Source organism: Cheilinus undulatus, linkage group 21 (genome assembly GCF_018320785.1).
Source record: "Cheilinus undulatus linkage group 21, ASM1832078v1, whole genome shotgun sequence".
Taxonomy (NCBI): Eukaryota; Metazoa; Chordata; class Actinopteri; order Labriformes; family Labridae; genus Cheilinus; species Cheilinus undulatus.
The window spans coordinates 35,406,520-35,426,435 of NC_054885.1; the positions used below are offsets into that span (position 1 = coordinate 35,406,520).

At 41.0% G+C, this 19,916-nt stretch overlaps 1 protein-coding gene across 3 annotated transcripts; it reads left to right on the top strand.

Moving 5' to 3' along the window:
• Positions 1-1,357: 1,357 nt before the first annotated feature.
• On the top strand, positions 1,358-19,710 carry tecpr1b (tectonin beta-propeller repeat containing 1b). Of its 3 annotated transcripts, none has more exons than XM_041778489.1 (26): positions 1,358-1,492; positions 1,680-1,789; positions 5,097-5,334; positions 5,418-5,600; positions 5,695-5,817; positions 5,930-6,052; positions 7,661-7,835; positions 8,110-8,210; positions 8,302-8,403; positions 11,011-11,138; positions 11,476-12,083; positions 12,246-12,361; positions 12,540-12,695; positions 12,776-12,925; positions 13,016-13,173; positions 13,420-13,547; positions 15,234-15,327; positions 15,466-15,562; positions 15,649-15,728; positions 15,803-15,859; positions 15,941-16,115; positions 16,518-16,653; positions 16,769-16,861; positions 17,402-17,508; positions 17,603-17,722; positions 18,665-19,710. In XM_041778489.1, exons 3-26 carry the CDS (start codon positions 5,110-5,112, stop codon positions 18,803-18,805), a joined length of 3,576 nt encoding a protein of 1,191 aa, XP_041634423.1. In that variant the 5' UTR covers positions 1,358-1,492; positions 1,680-1,789; positions 5,097-5,109; the 3' UTR covers positions 18,806-19,710. The 3 variants fall into 3 exon arrangements, with proteins under 3 accessions (XP_041634423.1, XP_041634420.1, XP_041634421.1); XM_041778486.1 differs by having other exon boundaries at positions 5,102-5,334; XM_041778487.1 differs by lacking the exon at positions 1,358-1,492 and having other exon boundaries at positions 1,508-1,789; positions 5,102-5,334.
• The last annotated feature ends 206 nt before the right edge of the window (positions 19,711-19,916 follow it).

The following is a 19,916-nucleotide window of genomic DNA, read 5'->3' on the forward strand; positions in this document are numbered from 1 at the left end:
AATATGTTAATTAGCCCAAAGTCTGGCCCCCAGAGTCTCTGTTAAAACTGAATCTGGCCCTTGTGCAAAATTACTTGATGAGCCCTGCTATAAATCACTATCTTTATGTACCGTAGCTTAACCCTTTAATGATTTCTTTTCATGTCTAAGGAGACAGGAAATGAGGAGAGAGTGGGCGAAGACATGCTCCTAACAGTGCTGGGAGCAGCAAATGATGCATGACCAGTGTACTGAGAATGTCAGCCCTTGTCCATTGGTGCCCGCTCCACCAGTTTAGCCATCACAGTAAATGGCATGCTGTTGCCAACAATGAAAGATATACCAGATCCATTACACAACACAGATGTGGGTAGGCTGCAAAACTGCTACAAGTGCATGCATCAAGGTGCACACTGAAGAAAACACACAAAGGCTGGAGAAAGATAAAATACATATTTTAAGTTTAAAGAAATAATGAATGAATGAAAAAGTATTTAGTTAGATAGATAAGGCCATTGAAGATGCGCTGCACAATGTGTTTCATGACAGTATGCATGTATGTACAAATATAAATCATTATGCCTGATAGCAGAATGAATAAAAGGTTTGAACCTTTTTTTAAAAAAACTTTATTTGAAGGTGTGTTTTAACCTAAACAACCAGGTTTGGGATCCATGTTGTCATGTTGTTATTGCAAGCTGAGGAAAGATCATATTTTACTGTGTAAATCTTCAGTAGCTACTCGATACACAGTGCTTTACCTGTAAACGCAATGCGTTTTGTTTTCACTTGCCTAGATTTATAGACCAGTACAAGTTTATAATTCTACTTGAGAAAAATTTTCCCCAATGAAAGTGTACTTTTAAATGAGTGCAAAAGCCTTGCACTCTTCCCACCTCTGGTGGTAACTACATTAAAGGTGTCTGATCTTTCTGGTAGGTTATTTGTTAAATCGGATAAATAAGACTGGTTCAAATCGTCCTGTTGCAAGTGGACCCCCCCCCCCAATAGGCCTACAGTACATTAAGAAAGCTGAAGGGAGGCGTTTGGTAAACAACTAGGCCTACCAGACATATATATTTAGTTTTATAAAACTGGCAGCAAGTTAAGTTTTTAAATATTTCGACATTTTTCATTTTTTTCTCATTAAATTTCATACATAAGATATAGAATATTGTCTGCATTAAATATAATGTTGCCCAAAGAGTAACGGCAGCCTCGCGCTTCAATAATTAACTCGCCGCTGAATAAATTATTAAATATGCGCGTCAATCTGAAACGCTGCGTCGAAAAAACAGGTGCTCCCCTGTTAAACCAATAGGAAGACGAGGTCCCGCCTTCTTGCAGAGTCTCAACCAATCAGAGCAGCACTTCCTCCATTTCCTGTTGTGGACTCGGAGTTGGATAGAGCATTCCTCTGGTCCAGAATGAGAATTAAACACCACTGCAGGAATGTTCACGAATGACTTAACTTTTCCTTTTTACAGGTGTTGCTCATGACACGGCCTCACAGGTAAGTAGAGGTGACGTATGTGTAATCCTGTGAGTGCTAGCTTAATGCTAACCGCAGCTTGTAATGTAAACAGCTTATAGGCGACTTTGCGGCAAACGGCTCCATATCATCCTTCTGTGTTTTTATTCTGCATGGCGGGCTCTAACTCTCTCTGTTGTTATTAATCTGAGGGTTTAATGTGTCCTAGCATGGGCCTCGGACACGGCAGGTATCGGCTGTTACACCTGATGCCATGACACGTCTGTTGATATTCCCTTGACAACCGCGGATCGGATCGGATATCCCACCTATATTCAGGTAGGCTGCTGTCTGACTCCACCTTGTTTCTGATCCTGGATTTACCGAAGAATATGCACGAGCAGATCCCTGTAGGTTTATTTAGTTTATACTGGAAAACTGCACAGAATTAAATCTCTGACAGGTTAGATTTATTACTCCTTCTTTACCCATATTAGTTCCCGTTATTTATAATAGAAGATAAAGTTAAAATGACTGGTTTTTATCACATAACTCTATATTTAATTCAAATAAACCGACTAAGGCCTGTTTGAATGTGTAGCAGTGACAGTCAATACTGTAGAGGATTAGTATCAGTCGATAAAGCAAGAGCTTTGGACTTCCGGTAGGATACTTCAAAGTAAAACCCAACAGCAACAGTAAGGGGGTCACTTGAAAGGGAAAATCAAATCGTAAAGATTTGAAACAGGTAAAAAAAATACTTTAAATAATGGGATACATAAAAGAGGGGCAAGAAATGGCTAAAGAAGTTAAAAGTTATAGATTAAACTAGAAATGGAGAATATATCCTTTCTATAAATAAGTAGGAATTAACCCCATGGTTTCTGATAATCTATCACCATCAATCATTTTAATCAATGCAGTGCAATTCATGCTGCAGGATATGTTGATAATGTGCAGTTATACTGGACAATATTGCAATTTCTGATTGTGGTTATGACATACATAAATGATACCATGAGGATTAGAAAAACACTAAGTCTGTAGCTTTTACAGTACTGTTTACTGTTATTATTGTTAACGTAAAAGCTATCCTGCATTCATTTTGTAACCATTTACAGTACTTAATTCAAAATAAGTGCAGCCTTTTATGCAGTTATGTAATAGCACAGTCTGATGTTGCCATCGCAAAGTAAAAACATAAGTTATCTCAAGACAATCATAGTTGTAGACCTGTTGTTCTTGACTGATGGGTAAGGACTCAGAAGGTTGTGGAGCCCTTTCCAGTTGTTCGCAGATGTGTTCCTGGAAATAAAAATACCACCAAAAGCACAGCAACAGTGGTAAGGAAAAGCCTCCTTTTACTAGGCAGAAAAAGGACTCATTTTGAACAAGACATCTGCTGTGACTGTGTTGGTGGTGTGAAGGGATAGAGGGAGAAGCAGAAAGAGAGAAACAAAAGGCACATAGAGTAACAACAGGGAGTAAAGGATTTTTTGAATATTGCACCTTTCGCAGAGCAAGTCACAAAATGCTTTATAAAAAGCACAATAACTGTAGTGTTAACAGCAGCAGCAGCAAAAATCCTCAAAGTAGAATTAAACACAGAAAAGTGCAAGTGTGCAAAATTACATTAAAGACATGTTTTTTAGGTTACTTTAGGCTGTTCCACAGCAACAAACAGTCCATACTAGCGATATGGTGGAAACAATAATAATACTTTTTTATGATTAACAGTTTATTTATTTTTGTATGAACAAAACCAACAGGTGTTTCAGACAGTAATGACAGACTTAAGTAGACAATAACAACAAAAAAAGAAAAGTTTAACCTTGAGACCAGCAACATACAGAAAAACAAACAAATAAAAATACATAAATGTATATGTAATATACATACCATTTATAGAAAGACAGGGGATACGTCAAATACAACTTCAACCATGATGCAGCTTAAATACTGTTTTTTTCCTTTAAAATGGCTATTTTACAGTTATTCATAATTTTATGTGGTTTGTAAGTGTTTCTTTACTTCATAAGCTGGTAACATTAATGGACATTAAAAATGAGTGGTAGTGCCTCCATTCATCCAACAGCCTGTATGATAATTGATCAAAGGCAGCCAGGTGGCTGTGGAGTGTTTACCAGTTGGACAGAGCAGGTGCACAGGAAGTTTCCCATTCCCTTACAAGAAGTTTCCTCCCCAGCATAAGAGCGGTCTGGGTCCAGTCTGCAAGTGGTGGAGTTACCGTCCTTAAAGCAGAGGGGTCTACCATAATAATGACAATAGTAACTATAAGAGGCAGAATACATACAGTATAATCTCGATGCATAGACTGCAGCACTGAATGGATAGATATACTTTAATATCAGACAAGTGATGTTGATATCTTCAAAAGGAGCAGATTTCTATAATAGTGCAACCATATACAAACTTGGGCCTGCATTTGAAGGACTTTTTATTTGTTGCTTTCATTTCAGCGCCAGTCTCACCCTAAAATGATTGATCAAATTTGACTTGGTTTTATGTTGGTGTAAATTTTATTTACTTAAACTATAACTAACAGTCTTCCATGAGGAAAATGAGACTAAGTCTAGCTACAAATAGATATTTAAGGATAAAACTGACGAAAAACTCAGACATTTAACCTAGTTTTCATCAAGGAGAAAAAATGTTAGTGCTGGATGTTGATGACTAAAACTAAAATATACTTTAATCTAGAGACAAAGACTAAATGTAAAATAGCTGCCAAAATTAACAGTCTTATCCCTTTATTTCTACAATATAATTTAAAATTTTCATAAAAATTTTTTACATCTTGAAAGTCATCTCTCAATCCCTTCTTCAGTGACCCCTAAAGGGATCCTGAACCCACTTTAGGATTCATGACAGCAGAGAGTTTCAAACTTTTTTTCTCAAGGCACACCTAAGACCAGGCCAAAATTTTAAGGCACACCACGCTTAAATCCATCTGAAATTTCCTCTTTAACAGGTCATCTTTACTTAATGTTTGGTTGTAGTAATAGGCTAATGCATGGACCATCTAATTCACAATGCACAACCGCTTTGAACAAATGCTAAAATGTATGTGTTTTTTTTAGCATTCATTTAAGCTGTCAGCTTTATTCATAGTTGTTAATTAAAGTAATTGTTAATTAAACTTTATATACCTGTTATTTGTCATTTTAACAATAAAATATCTGAAACATGTACCCATGAAACAAAAGCACAGTTAGAAAATACCAGAAATCATGCAGAAAAAATGTTTTCATAGAGGTTGTTAGGCTGTGATATTCACAGTATTAAATCACATCTTACAACTTATTTTATTTTTTGGCTTTAAAATCAGCATGAGCTTTGTGTGATAAATGTCCTTTTATGTCTTTTAGTTTCTTAATCCTTGTGTTTTTATTGCTTCTTTATATTTTTATTATGTGTTTTTTTTTTTTTTTATTCCTTGTGTTAATTTTATGTTGTTCCTACTTGCTTCCTCCTTGTGTTTTATTTCTGTGTGCTGCTGTTATTTTTGATCTATTTCTGTGTTGTAGTCACTGTGCCGCACTTTGGTGAACATTAATGTTTTTAAAAGGTCTTTATAAATAAAGTGGATTGGATTGTTACAGTAAGTTTCCTGTTTCTGTCTGAGTCCAGGGGTCACCATGCCCATCACGCTGCTGTGGGCCGTGGACGTGTACGGCCGGGTGTACAGCCTCTCCACAGCCGGCCAGCGCTGGGAGCGAGCCGACGACATGCTGCTGGAGCTGAAGAGGGCCACTGCAGGGAAGGGCCGCTGCTGGGGCATCGGCTGTGACCACCATGTTTACCTCAACATGATGCCCAGTGAGACCCCCATCCGCTACCGGGAGGAGACCTATGAGAACCAGGTCCGTCCCATGTTTGTGTTGTCACCTTACCATGCAGCAGTGAGAGTTTTAAAGCTAAAGGTAGTCTGTGTGTCTGTTTTCAGAGGTGGAACCCGGTCGACAGCTTCACCGACACACTGCTGCCCACCGACCGCTGGCCGTGGAGCGACGTGACCGGGATGAATCCTCAGCCGCTGCACAGCTTTCAGCTTCCCTCACGCAGCTGGGAGTGGGAGGGAGACTGGTACGTGGACCAGAGCTGTGGAGGAGAACCCAGCCAGACCGGGGTGAGGAACTGCTCATATCCTCTTTTCTCTACTTTTATAAAGATTTGATCTATTTTTGATTTGAAGAGGCTCTACGGTGTTTGTCTTTTCTCAGGGTTGGGAGTATGCAGTTGACTTTCCAGCAAACTTCTCTCCTGATAAGAAATGGAACTCATGTGTCCGTCGCAGACGCTGGATCCGCTACAGGAGATACATAGCACAGGGAACCTGGGCCAAGGTCTGGACGGCCTTCTTATATACTCTCTTGTGATAAATACAGAGAACTTCATCAGTGTAGAAAAGTTTATTAAAGGTCAGATGACTCATGCAAAGTCACTGTCTCTCTTCAGATCCCTCTGGATAATCCCAGGAAGGCCCCACTTCCACTCTGTGACATCAGCTGTGGTGGGTGGGAGATGAGTGACCAGTCTGGGAGGTATCCCTACCTGTGGGGAGTGTCTCAACAAGGACAGGTGAGACTACTGGACACATGTTAATTACGTAGACAATGTTTGAAGGCATGTGAAGACAAAGACCTTTGTCCCAGTGCAGAGAAGAATTGTTCTTCCTAGCTTCTAGGACATAAATAATCTAATTGCATTTTTTCCCTCCAATGTTGCAATTGCGATTTGATATGCAATTATTTCTTTAATTCCTCCTTTTATGTATTTTCCAACAAACACAAGCAATAACTCATTCTTTGTTACAATCAATACAATATTAGATTAAACTAAGGATGAACAATTTAGAAAAATATGTAAATTGTGAGGATTTTGACAAGGGCAAATGAGATTAAATCGCTATATGGCCTGCTGCAATTTTCAAATCGCAGAAGGAAGGTGCCATATTTCTTTGACCTGAAATTGTGTTAAAATAGCAGTTTAATTTTTTTTTCTGCAGCAGAGATGCTATGCGTGACATATCATGCAATAGTTTAAGTGCCATTATTTCAGGTCTTGCACCACTTCTGTACAAACAACATCCAGAACTTTTCAGCGCATTTATGTTGAGTTGTGGATGTCCTCTAAGACCCCCACTTTGATCAACACCTCTATAGAGAACATCAGCACTGTGCTGTCAGTGCTTGAATTAGGGAGCTGGTATCTTAACCAAGCCCAAAACTGTAGCAGAAATATTAAGATAGAAAAATCACTCTCTTTAACAAATGAAATGTATTTATTTTAAACAGCATTACCATGCAGACTTTAAAAAACACACAAAAGGCAACTTTTTGCCATCTTTTTCTATGACAGCTGATATTCCTTGCCTTAGAGCACTGCATACAAACAGTTATTTAAATCCAGGAAGTGATCCCTTCTATATTTCTCATAGATATTTAAGGGTATGACATAAAAAAATGCCAATTTTATTCCAGTCTGCAACAGGCTGGTTTATACTGTAGGTGCAGGTAGCTCTTATTTTTAGCCGCTAGAGGGCAGCATGGCTTCATGATATTTATTTAGTCAAACTTAAAGCACATTTAAATGTTGTCACAGCCTTTCTTCAGGACCCACCACTACCTTCTGAATCAGAAATCATAAAATAAGTATATTTTTTTTATTTTGTCATTTAAATATATTTAATGAAAAATGTTGCAGTTTGGACCCTAGGTGGAATGAAACAGAGTTGAAGGATGTACAAAATAACCAAACTGAATAGCAGATTATTACAGAAGCTCTAAGATATGCTTACATTTTATTTTACTCCATTTCCTGTGATAAAATGTACATTTTTTGTCATATTCAAGAGATCTCAACACATTTTCACGAGGAAACCAGCTTTGATATCCTAAGATGTGTAGATAAATGAGTCAAGATTTCAGGAAAACAACAAAAATCTATTTGTTATCAAGGAAAAATTGAGTAAAAATTTGGTCTTGACCCTCCAGTTGAGAAGTCCCAACAAAGAGCACCAAGTTTGAATTGTCTTGAGTACAACTAACAATTCATAAACTCTGCTAATGGTTCATAAAATGTATTGGCACCTCATCACTATGCACGTACATATTTTATTTCAGTTAAATTGGATTGCTCATTTCAGGCTGAGAAGTCCACTGTTACAGCTTTCTCTTCACCCTGCAGGTTTGGTTCAGGGAGGGCATCCACCCTCGGGTCCCAGAAGGTACCCACTGGGAGGAAGTCGAAGTACCCAAAGAGGTGGCTCAGCTATCAGCTGGCCCTGGAGATCTGCTGTGGGCTGTACTATGGGACGGGAACCTGCTGGTCCGTACGGGCCTCACCCTGGACAGCCCCACTGGTCAGCACTCATTTGATTTTACACACATGGCTCTCGAATGATATTCTTTCTCTCACGAATAGTTTATTTATTCAATGATATACGGTCATGTGCATTCATTTAAGCATGTAGGGCACTAGGGATTCATCATTGGGCCCTACATGCGTAAACGTATGCACTTTACAATGTCAAAGATCACTTAGTGTTGGCTTTATGGTGCTAAATATGATTTAAACTGTCAGATAAAGAGATTACAGCTAGGTCAGTGTCAGTATTGTTTCCTTGTTTCTATCAGGGACGTCGTGGGTGGAGGTGGAGTCTCCAGTAAAAGAGGTTGAAGCTCTCCATGTGGCTGTGGGCGTCAGCGTGGTCTGGGTGGTCACTAAAGACTACAAGGTGGTCAATACTCCTCACATGTGTGTTTAAATCTCTGTAGAGTAAACAGACATTATGGCTCTAACGTCTCTGTATCTGTTTGTGTTTAAAGGTGTGGTTCAGGCGCGGCGTAAACTCCCACAATCCCTGCGGCTCGGGCTGGATCAGCATTGGAGGGGAGATGATGATGGTGGATGTCGGGCTTAACGACCAGGTTTAAAGATTTCTGCTAATGATTGAATGATTTATTTTCTATATGAAACATTTTCTGAACACTCTCTGCTGCACATTGGATGATTCAGGCCTCCATGTCGTCCATTAATCCCTGATATCTGGACAACTTGTCGGGCATTAACCCTGACGGACAGGAGGGAGAAAAGGAAACTGACACTCAAACAGGAGTTAGCTACAGTTGCTCACATTAAGGAGCTGTTTCGTAGCACAGGCTCGTTCATGAGTGGCACGTCATAACTTGATCACTTACCCCACAAGGTTTTTTCCCCTGATAACTTATATCCATTTACATTCAAAGCATGTGTGTGGAAAAGTTAGGATTTTTTTTTTTCAAGATTTATTTTTGGGCCTTTTCATGCCTTTATTTGATAGAGGAAGGACAGTGGATAGACTTGGAAACAAGGAACAGAGTGGGGAGAGACATGGGGCAAAGGGCCACTGGCCAGATTCAAACCTGGGCTGCCCGCGTACATGGGTAGCGCCTTAAACCACTCGACCAGCTGTGCTCCCCGAAGTTAGGATATTTTTTGTATTTTAGGTAAACTCAGCTAGACTCTTAGGTCAGTACAAGACTCCTCAAGACTCTCGCCGCCCTTTATCCAGCCAGACGAGGCTAGAAGGTCTGCAGGACTCAGTAATTAAGGATATTGATCACCTCCACGCCAGGTAAATGTGTTAAACTGTAGGGAAACCTCTGTTCCCATTCTTTTCTTATGGCTGACCCCTGACACGTGGCTGCAAAGAACCTCTCTGACTAGAATTTGACCTCACAGTGGGAGCAGACTCTGAAAAGACTGTCAGATTTTTTGTTTTCAGACATGCATGGATCACAAACAATAAACTAGGTTTTTTTTTTTTTTTTTTTTCCTCATTTGATACTCTGGATACACAAGTATACATCCCTACTGTCAGGCCATAACTTCTGATGTCTAAAATCACCACTTTTCAGGGAAGAGGAAAAACTATTTTTAATCAATTTAATGATACTTATGCTATTCACAACTTTATTTATACAGCACCTTTAGAAACAGATGTTTACAAAGTGCTTTAACAGACATAGTAAAGGCAGAACCTCAGATAAAATACGCTATTAATTGATCTGAATGGAGAAGGTTAAACAAAGAGTCTGCATGACCTGTAGCACAAAGAACATTTTTGATTAAAATCATTATTTCTAACTCTGACCATGTCAGCATGACCAATTCATTTGCTGTATTTCCTATTCAGACCAATTTCATGAGTTTTTCCATGGAAAACAGGAAAAATTCCAAGTGATCCCTAACTTTTGAGTGGTAGTGTAAATTAACACAATTTAAAGGAATGGAAATTTAGCAATGAATAGTCAAAATCAGCATCTTTTTGGCACTTTTTATCAGTTTAAACTTTGTCAAACTCACTGACAGATTTAAAGCGTTACTAAAGGTTACCCCTTTGTAATAATCACAGCTGTAGTCACTTTATCATGCAGAAAAATACAGATAATAGTTATTGTTATTGTTTATGGTACTGTAACACCTAGTAAATTGCAAAATACTTCAACGGCAGCCATTATTTAATCTTGAGTATTAATATCTGTGTTGAATCTTATTGATCTTTGTATATAATTTGGGTTTAACAGTGTATTTATAACTTCCAAAGAGGGATTATAAGTGATTAATATTTTTGAATACGAGTTGGCAGAGCAGACGCCCAGGTCTTCCTCCACTCTCCCCACACATTTCCTGTCTCTTTTCAGCTGTCTTCTCTAAAATAATGTCAAAAAGCCAAAAAGAAACAGATAACCCATAAAACATATCTAAGGATAATCCAGACTCTTTGTTTATTAGCTTTTATCACTAAGAATATTTCTCATCAGGTCTCAGCCTTCCTGTGACCCCTTTAGCCCTTCCTGCTGCCTCTGTCTATCCCAGTTTGCCTCTCGCTGCTTCCCCTCTGATTGACTCGCTATAGCCTGGGCGTTGGATCTGGTTTCAGCATGAGCCAGATCTGGGCCTCTCCATTCTGTATCTCACTGCTGAAGACTTTGCTAGCACTGCAAACTCCCATCTCACACCTCCTCCCCTTCTGTCTCTCACCCCGCTCCCCCCTCCTACCACCTCGAATCCCGTCTTGTAACTCGAGCGCAGCCAGACGATCCAGCCAATGTCCCAGCAGCAGCAGCACCTCGGCCCAGCCTTATATATCCCCAGACTATATCCCCACTGGCCTGACATATGGGAGACTCCCTAATTAGAAGCTGGCCAAGGCGTCGTCATCATATCCCATATTTCATATTGCTGGGCTGTAATTCTGGGTATGGCTTGCATGAGGTGGCAGGCGCCAGTGTTACAGTATATGGCCTTATAAAGTCACAGTGGCCTGTGTCCTAATAGTGACTCTGGTGCATCCATGACGGCTAAATACAAGTTTTATTTTGTCATTAATTAAGATTCTGCCACATTTATTCCATTATTTTCCTTATATTATAACTCATATTTTAATTATTGCTGTTATAAATAGAGCAAAAATGTTACAGCGTGTATTTTGAAGACTAGGATGGTTCTTTCAGCTTCGTTCGTCCTCATCTTCTTCTCCGTTTCTTCATCAGGTGTGGGCAGTGGGTGAGGACCGCGGCCTATATTTCAGGATGGGCGTGACCCCGTCTGAACCAAGTGGGAGCGGCTGGATCCCTGTTTCTGCCCAGTGGGGGAACAGTAAAGAGGTCGTCCCTCCCAGGTTTGTATTAGTAAACATGTCCGATCTTTTGAGTGCTGATTTAGATGGTGCTTTGTGGTGTCCCAGTTATTTAAATAGCTTCTGCACTGGCAAATGGTCATAGTACGAGGATCTGAGATGTCAGCCTTTCAGCACTTTTTTCTTTGTAATGTATTTTTGATTTTGACAGACTTAAACAGATGTCTATCAGCCAAGAAGGTATCCTGACAATTCATACTTGCAAATAAATCCAAGTGTAAATACAATATAGTCCTGCCTCCTGAAACTCTGTAGGAAATCCACATTTAGTGCTTAAAACAAGCACATTTATACATCTTTATTTCCCTTCTTCTTTTAGGAACGAGGTTGAGTTTAGTGCCCAGCTGACTGAAGCCTCACAGGGCTCTGTGTTGAGCTGCACTGACTCAGACTCAGAGTTAGGCCCTGCTGACCCACCAAACAGCACAAATGACACACCGGTCCTAGAGGCAGCGGCCCCCTCTGTTGTCCCTTTAGGTGCCGCTGACAGTCCTTCACCTCCTCTGAACACAGAGAACACTCCCTCAACCTCCCACCAGGACATGCCTAAACCTTTCATCCCTGCTAGCGACAGCTTCATCAACAGTCTGGTGTCCGACCGCGACAAGCCCCCCACACCGCAGCCATCCATCACAGAGGCACCACAGGAGGATGGAGAGGCCATGCCCCCGGCCCCTGTGCTCCTCACTCCGGAGACTGTGGGACAAGATGTGCCGTGGATGAACGTAGATCTGGAGGGAGCAGAAGCAGCTCGCAGCGCAGCTGGGCTCTCATCAGGGGATGGCGGTGCTGCTGCCACGTATGCCCTAACATCTCTGGAGAGCTCACAGGGTGTAGGTGAAGAGGATGGGCCAGTGTGGGCTTGGATCTCTGGAGGAGGCTGCGATGTGGATGCAGAGTCGCAGATCAGCTGGCTCAGCCCTACAGGTAAATTTGCACAAGATGCAATGATTTTAAAAACTCATATTTATTCAGTAACACTTAGATTTTAATCTTAAACAGAGGTCACTTTGGTCGTTGATCTCTGTCTGTGTTGTTTGGATGTTCTGTACCATCTTAGGCCTATCTGTCTGTCCATCTCTTCATCAGGTCCTCTCACCAGCTCTTTGTCACTGACTCCGGTTCAGTCAGCAGCCTGGAGTGAGCAGCAGCAGCCGCAGGAGCACAAAGAGGAGATCAGCAAGAAACCACTGGAAAGGAGCAACGTAAGGCTGCTATAATAAGACTGTGGGCCTTCAGAATCAATCATGATTAACCACAGAAATTCTGAGATCAATCACTGGACGGTTCTAATATGCACTGATTTTTTTCTATCAATAAATAAAAATAAAGTCAGTTCAACATCAACGTAAAGGAAATATGTATTTCTGTCTTTCTCTTCAGTCGGTGTGGGTGCGTAAAGGCTCGCTGCGCTGGTGGAGAGACTGGAAGCCTCAGCGCTGGGTGGATGTGGGTGTTGCTCTGGAACAGTCCACCAAACCTGATGGCAAAAAGGACAGCATCTTCTTCGTCTACTACACACAGTATGATGAGAAAAAGGTTAGCTCTACTGTAAAGGTGTTACATTTTAATCTGATGAGCACATGTGTCCACTCACAGCGGTCTTCCTTCTCCTTCAGTACCTCCATGTGTTCATAAACGAAGTGACGGCGCTGGTTCCAGTGCTCAGGGACTCCCACTATGCCTTTGCTGTGTACACGGCCCAAAGGACCAAACAGAGGTGGCCTCTGGTCCTGGCAGCACATACAGAGAGAGACATGAACGACTGGGTAACAAAGACAGACACACAGAAAAAAGACTCCATATTTTATGTTTTTATGTGAATATTTGATGTCTCTTGGTCTGTTTTGTATGTGTAGCTCAGCCTGTTGTCTGACTGTTGCTGTGAGTGTCGGGGGATCACAGGACCTCCATCTAGACATGCCCTTTGGTCTACAACTTCAAAAGGAGACATCATGGTCCATGAGCCATCCTTCTCCCTGGAGGCTCCTGCACAGACACCAGCCTGTGACCTCATGTGAGACTGGTTCTGAAGAGAAATTAGTCTATTTTCTATTTCTGGCAGTCTTTAATCTGCTGTCTGCCCTCTCTAAATTCTGTATTTTTCAGCTAACACATCTCTAGTAGGCTGACATACTGCTCTGCATGGTAGAAGTTGGTGTTACTACTGCTGCTAATGTGCCAATCTCATGCATACTAATTGTTTCTGTGATCTAACGCTGATGTTTCTATCGCTGGGTGCTTTCGCTGTGTGGTGCTGCAGGTTCTGGCGGCAGGTCCCAGGTCACCTGCGCTGTGTAGAGTCTAACAGTCTGGGGCTGGTGTGGGGCATCGGGTGGGATGGCACTGCCTGGGTCTACAGCGGGCAGTTTTGGCAACAACCCACTTCTGGTAAACACTGGGCCCCTGTTGACATTCTCATACACAGATCTTATCTTGATTTCTGAACTCTTAAAGGTGACATATTATATCCCTATCTCACCTTTTAACACAGCCCCTTGTGGTCTAAATTAAATCTTTGTGCCATGCTTTCAGACCAGCTCCCAACAGCCTTTCTATATCTAAGAAAACTTGCTATTGTTGTGCATGTTTTTGAATGCAAATTAGCTCCTGCTCAAACAGTGGCCTCTGTTTAGTGGTGTGGCTGTTCTGGGATCCCCTACCCTTTCACAAGCCTACATAGAAAGCATCAAGCAGGAACAGCACAGTTTCCTGCTCTCCCTGTGTCTACAAGGAAAGCCTGAGGCAGGGAAAGAAGCAGCAAAACCCAAGAGCAGAGCAGGCATCAGTGACAACAGAATGACACTGATTAAGGCAGATGTAGCATAAAGGAGGAGCTGGGGTGGAGGAGGATTGCAAGAAGCAGCATGCAGAGGGTGCCGCAAAGTGCAGCCAGGCTAGAGAAGTTTAAAAATGGCAGCCTGAGTGTGATTAGCCAATAACATGCTTAGAGCGAACCAGGGTTGTGTGGGATCAGCTGATCTCAATTATGTGGCAGCGCTTGACTGCCTGAACCACCAATATTCTTGATTTGTGTATTTGGTATATACTTTTGCAACTGATCAGTTGTGAATATAAGCAGAAATGTTCATATTTGCCTATACTGATAATTGACATAGTAAGCTAATGTCTGCCAGTACAGATGGACATGCATGCACACATTTTATTTTGCTTTGTCCCCAATGGAGAAACTGTACCCATATGTTGCGCTCTATAGCCTAGCTTTCTGGCTGATACAACCAGTGAGTCCTTCCTAAAGGGGCAGTTTTCACTGAAATCACTGGTGGCTAATGCAATTACTACTGCTAGGTACCTCATACCAATTTCAAACTTCAAAAACACTGAGGTGTCCCTTGAATGAGATAAATAAGCCAAGGTCCCGAGAACCAAAATTTGCTGTTTTCATGGCCAAATAGAGTAAAACAAACTATATGGATGCATCTCTGCTTGGGGCTTCCATACACCATAGACTCCTCCCTAGACACATTTTTCCCAAGGCAGATTTTGCAACCCACTGAAATTAGCTTTTTGACCCACTTTTGGGTCCTGATCCCTCAGTTGAGAACTAACGCTCTAGGGCTCTTATAATTGTGAGATAATATCAAGGTGAGCAGGTAGACCACAAAGAAAGGACTGGGTTGGCTTATGTCAAATAATACCAATTTGGATTTATATATTTATACAATTTATGCAAACATATCTCTAAATTTATGTGCAAAAATACTGAAAATGTGGAATTTATTTTAATATGTCCCTTTAAGACTCCAGACTCTTGACTTTTTGGAGGCTAGAGCAAATTTAGTAATTGTAAATGATCTTTATATTTGTACCTAAGGAGCTTTTTGCATGCAGTGTAACATATTTAATTAATCTACCCTAGAAAGTCGATTGCTTCTTGTATGTTTTGTATGAAAACAAACTTTAATCAATGCTTTCTCTTCTTGCTAACAGCTTTTAGTTTTGTATACGATTGCCTGAGTACAGCCCAAAACTCTATCATCTGTTGTAGCTGGAGAGATATTCATGTATGCACAAATGTAAAGCTGTCTCTTAACTATCGTGATAAATTTACTGCAGGAGATGCAGCTGAGATGCACCAGCAGACCGATGTAAGGAGTGTTCATGTGTACGAGAATCAAAGATGGAACCCTATGACAGGATACACTGACAAGTAAGATCATCGTATGATTTGCATCTGCAGGAAGTGTTTGCAAATGCAGTTGACCTTAAAGGCTTTACTTTTATGAAGACAGTTTACACATCTCTTTGACTTTTCTCAAACCATAGTCTTTTAATTTTCCATCTCCAGAGGACTTCCTACAGACCGCCCTATGTGGAGCGATGAGAGTGGACTGAAGGAGTGCACCAAAGGAAGCACGCACCCGCCCTCCCCTCAGTGGTCATGGGTAAGTCTGGGATCCTTCCAAGTTACTCCTGTTCACTTTATTTGTTTTATGATAAACTAATTGCCATTATTGATTTGTGTAATTAGGTGTCGGAGTGGGTGGTGGACTACAACGTTCCTGGAGGGACGGACAAAGAGGGCTGGCAGTACGCTGCTGACTTCCCTGTGTATGTTAATTCTGTTTTTGGAGGAAAATGTAAGAAATAGAGGCAAGAAAATGATGACTTTCTCTCCTCTGCAGGACATTTCATGGCCACAAAACCATGAAGGACTTTGTAAGGCGGAGAAGATGGTCCAGGTGACGCAATACTCAAATATGTGCTGATTCGTCACAAGTTCTTGAATTTAGTGTGTAAATAAAGTCATATTTTTGTTACAGGAAGTGTAAGATCACACTGAGAGGTCCGTGGCTGCAGGTTCCTCCCATCCCTCTGAGTGATATCTCCGTGATGCCGTGTCTGGCTCAGAGCCGGATGGAGCACGTCCCCGTCTGGGCCCTCAGTGATAAAGGAGACGTTCTGTGTCGACTGGGAGTCAGCCCCCAAAACCCAGCAGTGAGGAACAAATACTTCTACTGCAGATTTACCCAGAATCTTTAAAAATAGACATCATTGAAATGGTTGCATTGCACATTAATCAACAGTGAAGATATGTAAATACACAAGAGGTTTTCTCTTTATCTTTGCTGTAACTTTTGGATAAACTCCGCCAATTTTTAAGCATTCATTTAATACACTGACAACCTCCATTAACTTAGGATATGACCTTTAATGCAGCATCAGTTAGCTTTTTGTCCTCTTATGAAGTTTGTTTTTGTTTTTTTTTGAGAAACTGGTGTGGCCTTTCCATCGAATGTAACATACAAATAATGTTTGAATCTCCAAAATAAAAGGCGCATCATTAACATCATATAAGAGAAATTACTTTGTTTAACTATACTGTGTTTAATCTGACAGGGCAGCTCCTGGCTGCACGTGGGCACAGACCAGCCCTTCAAGTCCATCTCCATCGGTGGAGCCAACCAGGTGTGGGCAATCGCTAAAGATGGAGCTGTGTTCTACAGAGGATCTGTCTCTCCACAAAACCCTGCAGGTCTGCCCAAGATGGGGCCCTTCTTTCATGTTTGATATGGAATATCTGCAAGATAAAATGTCTATATAAGTAAATTGAAACCTCTCATGTTTCTGCATCAAACGTCTCTTTGCAGGAGAATGCTGGTACCACATCCCGTCACCACCCAGACAGACTCTCAGACAGCTTTCTGTTGGGAGGACGTCAGTCTTTGCTGTGGATGAAAACAGTGAGTAGAGGAAACAGCATTTTTAGGCCTCTTTGTCAGAGGCATTATTTTGTGGTTGGTCATTACTCTGTTCATTCAGACCATTCTTATGAGCATGGTACCTCAAGCATGCTTTGAGAGATCTTCTTGTGCACAAACACTCACCCTGAATCAGGGATGAACTGCCTAGATTATGGAGTTCATATGTCACAAGTCAAGGTCATGGAGCTTATGTGCATCCCTTGCTTGTGAACTGAATATCTCATTAATGCTTGGAGGGATTTTCTACAAACTTTGCATACATGTTTGCTCTCACTCAGAGATTAATTGGTTGGAATTTAAAGGTTGAAAGTCAGGATCATTAGGCCTCATAGTCAGCCCGTGCAACTGAAATCACTCTAACCCTTGTTCCTGACTCACCACTTAACTTTTTACTGCCTTGCCATTGGGAACATCATAGAAGCGCCGAACCGCAAGGCGGTAGTTCAAGTTTTATACTTCACTGGAACCACAGACTATTTTAATTTGATCTGACTAAAATCCAACTCTTTCTACTTTGAGGTAACCTGTGGTACAGACAGGGCCTCACCCCCAGCTACCCTCAAGGCTCGGCCTGGGAGCTCATCTCCAACAACGTCACCAAGGTGTCTGTGGGGCCGCTGGACCAGGTCAGTAGCACCACAGACTGGTCCTGTAGAGGAAACTGGATCTGTTTTAATGTGATGATGAATTAAAGGTGTTTTTATTCTGCCTTCTCTCTAGGTGTGGATCATAGCAGACGGAGTTCCAGGTTTCACATCTGAGACTCCTGGAGCTGTCTGCCACAGACTAGGGGTCGGACCGATGCAACCCAAGGGCCACAGCTGGGACTTTGGAATAGGGGTGAGTCCTTTATTACATACAATACAGCCATAAAATAATTTAATTGCAGCAGCTCTTATCCATTTTTTAAAAGCATAATATTCTAAAATATGTTTAACAATAACAGTCTAATTTATTCATTCTGATTTATTCTATCCTTTTATTAATTGTCAACAAGCCTGAAATAAAAGCTTTAAAATTTGCTTTCTTTAACCAGACATTTATAAATAAACATCTTAAGCCTGTTTCAGACTGGCCGTGTGTTCCCCTGCATGCAGCTGCCATCTGTCAGCTCCTGCATGAATCTGAAGCTTTTAGAATAAAAATGTGAATTCTGATGTTGTGAATACCATATGCCTTCTCTTAAACACGTAGTAAACACAACTCGGGCTGAATGATTTTGAAAAATAATCTAAATGCGATTTTTTCCCCCCAATATGCGATTCTTCCTTAACTTTCTTTTATTCCTAAACAAGGGCTGAACAATTCTTTAAAAGTGTCTAATTCTGATGATTTTGACTCATATTGCAAATTGGATATTAATTGTTTTATTGAAGGTTTTTTGTCATTCTTACATTTACTCAGAAAAAAGTACAAAAATTAGGTTATTTTGTTGACAGTTCTAAAAAAGAAAATGGCACCTGAATGATTGCATGAGATGTCATGCATAACATATCTTCTGCAAAAAAAGAAGAAGAAAGAAATATTGCACCTTTTGCTATTTGAAAATTGCAGCTGGCCATATTGCAATTTATTTCAATTTTCAATTAATTAATTGCCCCACCCTAAACACAACCCATTTAAAGGCACCATAATACACAATTGCACTGATGGGGTGTTTTAGTAGTATTGGAGTATAACAAGATAAGCTATGTAAAGCTTTGACTGCAGAAGGAGTACTTTGCATTCTCTGTGCTTTACTTTATAAGTACTAACAGTCCTCTATTTGTGTTTTACCCACAGGGAGGCTGGGAGCACATCAGTGTGAGAGGAAACTCAGCAGAGGCTCCTCGTGTGCCTCATCTTCCTCCCGCTGGATCTCCACGCAGCCCGCTCCCCCCACGGCCTCCTGCACAAGTCAACGGGAACGCTGTGGGAGTGTAGCACCCCTAACCTTCTTCTCCTCCTCTTCCTTCCTCTCTTCCTCTTCCTCCAACCCTGTTTGTGCCTGGATCAAACATTTGTGATGCTCCCACAGGCCCTTATCCCTTCTCGTGAAGGGAATGCACAATCACACAAACCACTGAGTTTAGACTGAATTTGTGGGTCGGATCTTATCGGTGGATGAATGTTTCTCGCTGGTGTGGTTCCCAGGTGGGTATGCAGTGAAGGCTTAAAGAAAAGTGAGCACAAGAGCATTTAAGTGAAACTATGGCGATTTAACATTGAACTGGAGTGCATGTGTTTGCTCTAACCAGGCTTTGGCTACCGGGTGTTTTTGGACCTAGCAATAGCTTTTATTAAAATGAACAATATCCTGTGAAAACCTGAGCGGGCAGGACTCTGAAAAAGGGCTAAGGCTCGGGTACCAAACTGACTTTAAACTCACAATCCCACTGTAGCCTCAACTGTCTGTTTCTAGAAACTTGTTTTGTTTGTTGTTGCCTGTCAGACATTTGCATGTGGGTTTATTTATTTATTTATGATGCATTTGTTGAATTTTCCTTCTCCATATGTTTTGGCCTGTTATATGTTTGCAATGGAGTGTTTTTTCGCCCATATTGCTACAACAAGCCTTCCTAGTACTGAAAGCTTTTTCAAAAAAACAACCGGCACAATACAAGATCTCAATAAAATGCTCTTCAATCACAAGCAATGGGAGTGACAAAGATGGAAAACTGCGTCTACATTTCCAGATAATACCTCTCTGTCCGCCTGCAATAATGAAAGTTCTTCCTGTTAGTCTCTTGTCCTTCCTCTGTGAAATGACCGTGACTGTTGGAGCATCACAGCAGGTCTGAGTCTCTCCAGAGCTCGGCGTCCATCCTGAAAGGGCATTGAAATGTGAATTAAAAGACTGAAAAAATATCTGATTTTGACTTGTTTTTATAGACTGAATGAAATTTAATTGCTAGTCAAATGTGATTTTACTTTTTGTTTAATTGCATTTTGTTATAATCACACAATGGAAATTTACTTTTAGGCATTGTTTCTTTTCTGTCATTAAAAAATCCAAGCACATGAAGTGCAGCTTCATGCTAATAAGCTGCAAAAG

What these genes read in the sequence shown, in the direction of transcription:
- tecpr1b (XM_041778489.1), top strand. Translation starts at nt 5,110, where the DNA reads ATGCCCATCACGCTGCTGTGGGCCGTGGACGTGTACGGCCGGGTGTAC. An exon ending in CACAGGGAACCTGGGCCAAG is followed by an intron (nt 5,818 to 5,929) that starts GTCTGGACGGCC and finishes GTCTCTCTTCAG; the next exon opens with ATCCCTCTGGATAATCCCAG. An exon ending in AGGCGGAGAAGATGGTCCAG is followed by an intron (nt 15,860 to 15,940) that starts GTGACGCAATAC and finishes TTTTTGTTACAG; the next exon opens with GAAGTGTAAGATCACACTGA.